This window comes from Bactrocera oleae, chromosome 3, assembly GCF_042242935.1.
Source record: "Bactrocera oleae isolate idBacOlea1 chromosome 3, idBacOlea1, whole genome shotgun sequence".
Taxonomy (NCBI): Eukaryota; Metazoa; Arthropoda; class Insecta; order Diptera; family Tephritidae; genus Bactrocera; species Bactrocera oleae.
Window position 1 is genome coordinate 11,105,116 of NC_091537.1, and position 9,639 is coordinate 11,114,754.

Consider the following 9,639-nt stretch of genomic DNA (forward strand, 5'->3'; position numbering starts at 1 on the left):
ACCAGAAACAACATTAAATTAGGCTGCACCGAAGCCATAAAACCTTTCACAGATGCATTGTTTATATAATAGTATAAAAAGGTATACAAAGATTTTTATTCTGATTTTGATCGCCCCGTTTATATGACAGCTTTAAGCTTTAGTGGTATGATCTGAACATTATTTTCAGAAATTATAGCAATGCCTTAGATAATAATATATGCCAAACCACATGAAGATAGCTTGACAAACAAAAGAGTTTTGCATACAAGCGCTTGATTTCGAACGTACAGGTTGTATGGCAGCTATATACATATATGCTATAGTTTTCTGTTAACGGTTATTACTATTGTTGTGGTTTTGAAAATTTTTCAAAGTAGAGATATTTTGAAAATTTTGTGAAAGAGTTTTCCATTACATTTATGCCTCAAAAACTACAGACAAATCCGACGCTCCTACATTTACTTTATTTTTTAGAGAATTAAAAACAAAACTCACCAAAGTCACCATCATTTATGTACATTATAAAACATAATTAACGGCAGAGTAAAGACAAAACCATAAAAAAATTAAATTGCTCCACAACATTATTATTTCGCCATTTCTTTAGCTTCTTTGCACATTTTCATAAAAAATGCAGCAAAAACGATGAAAAAATACAGCTAACAAGCGCCATAATGATAACATTAGCGACATACCAGCCTTGTTGTTGTGATAAATGTTAGAAAGCGAGAAAAAGCGCTTAGTTAAGGCAATTTTCGCCTCCTGGTCGACAGCGAAACCAAGTCACGATTTTATTCAATTAATATGTACATGATTGCTGCATTTGTGGCCGCATTGTGAAAAGTGGCAACACTGCATGGCTACTAAGGCAGTGGAAAAAAATATTTAAATCTATTGTGTAGATTAATGAAGAGATTGTGACCTGGTATATAAAAAACAGTCCTTAACTTAAACTTAAGCTTCTGCGCGAAATTCTAAAGTTAAGCTAGATTTGGTTTAATGGCAACCGGTAAAATTATCAAACTTACCGCGTGAACAGCGACAGTGTAATGACCAGTTAGCACACCTAGAACTAAGCAAAGTCTAACCTTGAGTCAAAAGGAATAAGATAGCCTAAACAGTACTCGATTCGTCAAAATTTAGAGAGTAGCGAATCGAACAACAATCTGGTGTAAATTAAATTCGTTTAACTAAGTTAAGTTAATGTTTTGGCATAATTAGTTTACATTTAATTTATATGCAAATTAATTATGATAATTATATGGTAGTATATGGTATACTAGTTTAAGTCCTTATGGTTGACTAAACTGTATATATCGGTCAAACAATAAGCAATTATGCTAATTTGAAATTTACCTAAGCATCATCAGCATTGGTAAGGTAGGCATCAATAAGCGAAAAGTATTGCAGAAACCTTAAGGATTGCGACAAATAAATACACACGCAGAGATATACAAGTATGTAGATATATGGTACATATAGCTAAACATGCAATGGTGACAGCTGCAGATGAGAAGTGACTTTCTTATGCCTAAAGTGCGAATTCACATATGACTGGTTCCCACCGCGGAGACAAATATACGAAGTGCTGCTAAATTTTCATGCATCTGTTCTCTATTTAAAGGCACATTAATCATTTCATGATTTAGTTGTGAACCGTACGTTGGTACAGAGCAAACCACATAACTCATATCGCTGAAATAAGTGCAAGACTAAACTTCTGGGGGCCTGACTCAGTTAAGGTAAAGTTAATTTGTTAAAAAACATGTAAAGAGTTTAAAAGGAATTGAAAAAGAAAACTGTTGAAAATACTAACAAAATGTAAGCAAATAAAATATTTCGACAAGCGTATAAAATAGTCAATAAAAAAGTTTAGCGCAAGAAGGAATAAATAAAATTCAGGAATAAATATAGTGTGAAATGAACATATCTCTGAAACAAAACATTTTATACTCTTGCAACTTGCAAGAATCTAAGCCCAGGAAATTCTTTCAGGTTCTGGCAAAACTTTATATTAAATAATGTTGCGAAAGAATTAAGCATCCATTATTTGATGAAATCGTAAATAAATTACAATCAAACTTGGTTCCTGCTTGACCTTTATTGAAGGCCATAAACTTAGCTTTATTCCTATATTTTAGTTTATTATTAATTATAATAAAGAATATATTGAAAACACCTTCAAATGAGATAGTATTTGTATGTGATATTAATTGACCGAAGAGCCCAAATTTAATGCACTAAGTTGATGTGTAAAACGATAACCGGAGGATCGGGATTCATTATATGAGAGATATGAGGTTTAGGCCAAGGTATAGACCAAATCCCGTGTAATTCAGCGCTAAACCACATAATTTTTAAGAAACTTGTTCAATTGTCGGTTAGAAGACAGGTGGAAGACGGAAATCATTTTACGGGGTATATTGGCGATAAAGAAAGAGACGGGGCATTAATGTTGATATTTCTCAGGTATACTCGAGAACATATTTGAAGCATATAATAAGCAAAATTATATATGAAAAATACTCACTGACCGACATATTTGGCATAAAACTTGTTAGAATAACGAAAATCGTTATAGATAGTATATGCGAGTAAAGTCAGCCGGATGTTCGAATATTCTGATATTATTTGTATGGGGGCTAGGTCAAGTTTGCACCCAATTTTATCCGTTATAGATCCAAATATACACTGTTATGATTAAAACACGCCCTCTACTTTTATTGAGATAACTCACATATTAGCCGATATATGCAGTATAAAGTTACCCGGAAATTCAAATATTCTTATGTTAGCTGTATGGGGGCTAAAGAAAGTATTGACCCGATTAAATCCATTTTTAATATACAGACGTACTATTATCAGGAAATGATCCGCACTGAATTTCAATTATATAGCTCACACATTGACCGTTATTTTCCGTAAAAAGTTAACTATAGGTACTGGGTGGACATATTCGGTAGCTAGAGGCTTGAACAGTTATAAGGTGGTATAAGGTGATATAATTTAAAGGAATAATTCGGGCAAAGTTGTATCCCGATTTTTGCTTGATTTTTGCATACTAGAAAGTGAGAGAATCAGATGGAATTTAACACGAACTACAATAACAAAAATAAAATCAAAGGAAAGAAAATAAAAGTTCTTTACCTCTAAATAATACAGCTGTTGTATTGTTCAGCCACAGACAAAGTAGTTTCCTTTAAAAACTTTTGAGCCCAAATTAACTAATCATATCAAAGCAAACTGCAGTTTTGAAAACTACGAAAAAAATCGCGCCATGCTGGCAACTAGTCCTAATATCTACAAGAATATTGTATATGATCATCTCCATATTTCTGATAAGTTTATTTTATTAGTATATACATATCGGAGAGTATGTGAAATATAAAAAGAAAAGGTTAAAATATCTTTCAGACAAATACGCAAGAGACTGGAAGTCAACAGCACCATGACTAACTACGAAAATCTACCGTTATATGCAATGAATGTAAAAGTATTTGTTAAACTGGGACTCATCGACTCAAGTGACTGGACGAAGCGATTCCTGTTTAGCTTAATATTAGTAATAACATTAGTGGGACTAGTGGTAAATATGTTTAAGACATGGGATGAGGACATTGGCGAGACGAGTATGAATATTCACAAGTTGTTGGCACTGACACATTGTTCAATTCGTTGTTGCATCATGGTGAAGAAGGCCAAAAAATTCGAGAGATTATTTCAAAGCATCGAGCAGTGGTACAGAGATATCGAGGTAGGTATTAGAAGACATAAACTGGTATGATATCCTAATTATATTTTGTGGCACACATAAAAAGCGCAACGGCGATCCAGAAATACTCAGCACACTACAGGAAATCAACAGAAAAACTGACAAACTGAGTAAAATGACTATCTATTTAGCAGCTATGGCAGCGTTAGCCGGCCTCCTCTATCCATTATCATATAATACACGCAGTAAGCTACATAGAAAATCATTTTATTTTAAATTTCTCATTACTCTCATTTAATATGTTTTAAACTCGCTCTTCAAATTGCCTTTTAAACTCAAAAGCACATATGGTAACCGTACAATATCCATTCATCGATGCGCTCCAAACACCATTCTTTGAATTCTTTTTTCTCATACAAGTGTTGTGGTTAACGCCCACAGTTTTAGTTATTTCTCTACCGTTTATGAATATTTTCCTCATAACTTTTACGTTCGGTGTACTGGCTTTAAAGGATTTGTGTGGGAAACTTAGAAATATACGTAGTGAGAATGAAGAAACTATGCTACAAGAGTTCAAGGAGTGCATTGTGTATCACCGAAAGGTTATCAAGTAAGATAATGCACAAGCCACATACGTTCTCACTTTATTTTATTTTTATTTTATAGGTTGTGTGATGATCTTGAAGATTTGATTTCAATAGATGGATTCTTTAACTTGGCGCTCTTTGGGATGATGCTCTGCATTCTACTCTTCTTCCTCTCAATGGTAAGTGCTTATAGTATTACAAAATGAAGTGTTGCTACTGGTGCGGGCTATACAAAAAGATAATTTAAGCTCTTTGCCGTAATCGTATCGAAACGCAAGTGTTTCTCTCTCTCTCTGTCTCTCTCTCTAATTATCTCTCTTCGCCTATGTAAGGGCTAATAAGTTCACAGAACTTAATTTAGAATTATATAATACTGTTGTGTAGCTGATAAAAGGAAACCGCTTATAGTATCCCCTTTAGCATTTTTCCATTTTTAACTAGATAGATGATCTCCGACTTATCCTAGTGGGGCTGGTATTTGTCAGTCTCAATACTTATATGATTGGCATTACCTATTACTATGCAAACAATCTGGCAACTGAGGTAAGTTGAATTTTTAACCTTTTTCCATACCTCCATTACAAATATAATATATGTTATTTTTTTTTTTTTGCTTAACCTTAGAGCGTAGAGGTTGCCAACGCCGCCTACGACACGCCTTGGTATATGGGAAATTTGGAAATGCGTAAATGTGTCACTATTATGATCGCAAGATGTCAAAAGCCTATACAAGTACTAAAATTATTTATTATTTACTAATACAAAAAGATTTGCTTCCTTCTAGATCACGGCCGGTGGACTATATCCGATGAATATGGAGAATTTCCAAGCCATTTTACGTATTTCATATTCATATTTTTCTCTACTGCAAGGTCTCAGTCAACAATAACTCAGAGAAACGGTACCTTAGTGCACTCTAGACCAATAGTTAAATACTTTTCAAATAAACTTAATTTATAATATACCTATAAAGAGTTTTTTTTAAACATGTATAATAATGTCAATAGTATTAGTCAAAGCATTGGCCATCCGAAGCTTATCATTTTCCCATCTCTCTGACAATTTGTGTGTGTTATCTCAAAATAACTGCGCTGGCTTGGCGGCTAGGAACACATCAAGACAAATTTTGATACTCTATAACTTTTATTGTAGCGTTCATGCAATATTTCTGCCATGCAAAATCGTCTTTCAGCATTTCTTGGATTCCATTCATATGATATCAAACTTCCTTACATTTGAATGTTTCTGGCTACTTTTAAAAATTTTGAATTGGTTGCTTGCGTGCTACCAACGACTCTTCAAGCTTTTCTTGTGTTTGGCAACAATCTTCATCTAGTAATACATACAGTCTCTCATCTTTAAGCTTGTCTTGTCATCTTTTGGCCATATCTGCTTCGCTATCTTATATTTGGTACTAGATTTCAATATGTTTTGAGCTTCATATTTATTCAAATTGGTCGTTCTTAGCGGAAACGTATTTGTACGCTTCAAATGAATGACATATACTGAAAAATACGCACAAGGATAAAAGCTTTCCAAAGCATGTTCGGAATATTGAAACATTGGAGCAATAATTACTCCATTTCTTAGCTAAGTGCACTAATATGGTTATAGATCCAATAGTATTTATTTTTACCTTTAGAAGAAGATATATGGGTGTCGCCATAGTCACATTATTATCTAAGAGTATATTTATTCTCCAGTTTGTGTCATATTCGAGGTACCTACTGGCAAGAACAAGGTATAGCTTTTTGCTCATATAATTGATAAATTAATCTACCAGGTATATAAAAGCTTTGGTGGTTTTTTTTAAACCAAATCTATCTTCTTCCTCTACTTAATTTATACTCAAGTTATCGCTTGGGTGGACAAACGAAACAGAAGCCAATTCCTCTCGTCATCCTGATCTTATTAAACTATATAGCCCATATCTGTCTCTGTTATTTTTAGATATTAAAAATAACCGTTAAACGAACAGAACTACCATATTTCGAGAATGGACTGAACTACTGTAAGAGAGTATTCTTAAAGTATGAAATTATTTTCGAAGGTAAAATATCATTCGTTCCCAAATAATTATCCTATCTTCTTGTTATGGGAGTTTCTACACGTCAATACATAACTATGTTTAAACTGTCAATTAAGAATCCTCGCTTTACTCGACCTTTAAGCTTTTAACACATACGTGGAACTGCACTCAAATATTATGCAATTGGCAAAAAACAACAACAACAACTGCTCATGATTCGCATTAATTATAACTTAAATACTTGTACATACAAACTTTTACGAGTACACATCCGTTGACGTAAATTGCAGCCGCGTCTGTGAGAATGTCTTCTTAACACACATTGAAAAATTATTTGCATATTGATTTCCAAAGTAGCTGTATACATATACAGTGATATGTCTGATTTTGCCTCCTTTTCCGTGAAGATTATATTTTACTTAATGGCACATTACTCATTTTGTCAGACAGCTGTCGACCGAATCCTGCAACAGCGTTGGCCACAGCTTAATAAATTTAAGAAGTCATTTAAGACAACTCGTGTAATACGATTTCAATCATTTTTTTTTTGTTTTAAGAAGATTGAAAAATACGCGAAGTTTATTTTACAAAAGAACTAAGGCAGGATGTGGTTGTATTTAATTAATACATGACACCAAATAACCATTTACTAAGTCAAGTCTCACCTAATATTATTCAGTTATCTTTCATAGTAACCGATATATATGGGCAAGTTAAATTAAAAGCCAAATATATATATATTTTTTTATATAGGGAGTCTAGTTGAATTATACATCGATTTAATTAACTTGTGGTCCAATTAAAGTCTTTCAGCCTTTTATATTTCGGGATTTGGCAACCTTAGTGTTGCAATCTGACAACTCACAGCTTTATCGTTAAGTTTGACATTTTTGATGTTATACATACTCAGAATGTTTTGACATATAAGCGCTATTTGTGTTGTTTACAGTAACTTAAAATATTCATATTGTCAAAAAAATTTAATTAAACTGTGTACATTTTCGCGCGATTATTTTTTACAACTTTCGATGTAGATTAACTTAGCATTGATGCATAGATAAACTTAATTTTATTTTTGACGATGAAACTCCATCAAGGACCAGTGTTTATCGATGGTATCGTGAATTCAATCGAGGTCGTAGATCACTCCAAGACAAATTTTGTAAAGATCGTTCAAAAGCAATTGTTATTCCGGAAACTATTGATGCTGAGCGCAAACTGATATTGCATGATCGTCATGTGACCTATCGTGAGATTGTGGCAACGATGACATCATGGAAGCCCGAAAGTAAGCAGTCAACTGAATGGGTGTTTCAAGATGAGCTGTATCCAAAAAGAAAGAACAGTAAATTCTGAGTGGTACATAACCATTTGTTTGTCAGTTGTCTTTCAAGAAATCAGGAAAACCAACATTTACCATGAAAATACGAATACTCACACATCGACTGAAACAACTACAATTTTGAGGACTCAAAACATCGATTTGATGGGTCATCAAATCCGAATAGTCCTGACTTCGCACCGAGTGACTTCTTTTTATTCCCGTACGTAAAAAATAAGCTAAAAAGTCAACGTTTTTCGTCACCTGAAAGGCGGTTAATGCGTTCAGAACGCATGCCTTGAAGATAACTCAATCATCAGAGTGGGAAAAGTTCTTGGGCAATTGGCAACTTGCCAACAATTCCATGAGAGTTTACAACTTTCTGCGAGAACATAATTAATTTCATTCAACAATAATTATTTTCTCTTCTTCTTTAAATTGTTAATCTGTTAATGTTTCGTAAAAATATTTTTTTCTGCACGAGCGGTCCGACATCATCCTTCTTGCCAAGCACCAGAGAACGGCTACGCTTTCGTAGCCCTGTTAAACACACAGACGTTGAAGAAAAACAATTGTTGGCGATTCGTATTAATTACAGCTGAGACATACATATGTACATATCTGCTCTTCCTTTGATTTAAAATTCCGCCGCGCAATTGAGATAAGAGCACATTCTCACGTCCACAACGTAGAACCAATTGTATACTTATTTGGAAGCGGTCCGACATCATCCTTCTTGCCAAGCACCAGAGAACGGCTACGCTTTCGTAGCCCTGTTAAACACACAGACGTTGAAGAAAAACAATTGTTGGCGATTCGTATTAATTACAGCTGAGACATACATATGTACATATCTGCTCTTCCTTTGATTTAAAATTCCGCCGCGCAATTGAGATAAGAGCACATTCTCACGTCCACAACGTAGAACCAATTGTATACTTATTTGGAAGTAGATTTATGTATTTACAGTTAATGAGTAAGCACATGCCTGTTTTCCCAGTGACATATTCGCATGGCCGAGAATCATTCGGACGCATCGAAGAGCATACGAGTGTGTATAATTGTGCTGTTTTTTAGTATTCTTCACATTCACTCAATATGCTCCAGTTAATGGAACTGGAATCAATTTGTCAGACCGTTCAAAGAAGAAATACCAAATGACCATTTACTAAGTCAAGTCAACGGTTTAGTGTAGTTTGTAGGCCGGTGGAATCATCGGTCCATACCGTCAATGTCGACCGTTATCGTGCCATGATGGCCGACTATTTGATGCCTGAAATTGAAGCTAGTGATCTGGCGACATTTAGTTTCAACAAAACGGCGCCACTTCCCACACATCGCATCAATCAATGGATTTATTGAGATAACACTTCGGTAAGCAGATAATTTCAGGTTTTGGGCCGGTCGATTGGCCAAAGAGATCGTGTGATATTACATCGTTAGACTTTTTCCTGTGAAAATATGTAAAGTCTAAAGACTATACGGACAAACTCGCTTCGATTCAGGCCTTGAAGCAAAACATCACGCGTGTCGTTCGCCAGTTACCAGTCGAAATGCTTGAACGAGTCATCGAAAATTGGACTCAATGGTTGGACCATCTGGGACGTAGCCATGGCCAACATTTGAAAGAGATTATCTGTGATATGATAATAAACCTTTAACCATTAAATTTGAACTTTCTCTCTTTTTTTCTTTAAACCAATAGGGAATTTCAAAATGGATCATCCTATAGAAAAACATATGTATGTCTAATATATGTATGTGCAAATACACATATGACTGGTTCACACTGCAGCGACAATTATAAAAAGTCCTGCTAAATTTTCACGCATTTGTTCTCTATGTAGAGGCACATTAATCATTTTATGAATTAGTTATGAACTGTGTTTGCTATAGTAAGTTAACAAAAAGGCACATACCGCTAAAAGAAGTGCACGGAGAAAATTTTGGGAGCCTGACTCAGTTAAGGTAAGTCACAGGTTAATTTCATTAAGGGAATCCCGACGTA

General features: G+C 34.4%; 1 protein-coding gene across 1 annotated transcript; it reads left to right on the forward strand.

Annotated features, from left to right (window-relative positions):
- The first annotated feature begins 1,594 nt into the window (after nt 1-1,594).
- LOC106622743 (odorant receptor 10) lies at nt 1,595-5,224 on the forward strand. Its single transcript, XM_036366350.2, has 8 exons — nt 1,595-1,724; nt 3,397-3,736; nt 3,801-3,939; nt 4,037-4,304; nt 4,361-4,460; nt 4,723-4,824; nt 4,906-5,013; nt 5,066-5,224. The coding sequence occupies exons 2-8, from the start codon at nt 3,431-3,433 to the stop codon at nt 5,168-5,170; spliced, it is 1,128 nt and encodes a 375-aa protein (XP_036222243.1). The 5' UTR covers nt 1,595-1,724; nt 3,397-3,430; the 3' UTR covers nt 5,171-5,224.
- Nucleotides 5,225-9,639: the final 4,415 nt, after the last annotated feature.

What these genes read in the sequence shown, in the direction of transcription:
- LOC106622743 (XM_036366350.2), top strand. Translation starts at nt 3,431, where the DNA reads ATGACTAACTACGAAAATCTACCGTTATATGCAATGAATGTAAAAGTA. An exon ending in AGTGGTACAGAGATATCGAG is followed by an intron (nt 3,737 to 3,800) that starts GTAGGTATTAGA and finishes ACACATAAAAAG; the next exon opens with CGCAACGGCGATCCAGAAAT. An exon ending in CAAACAATCTGGCAACTGAG is followed by an intron (nt 4,825 to 4,905) that starts GTAAGTTGAATT and finishes GCTTAACCTTAG; the next exon opens with AGCGTAGAGGTTGCCAACGC.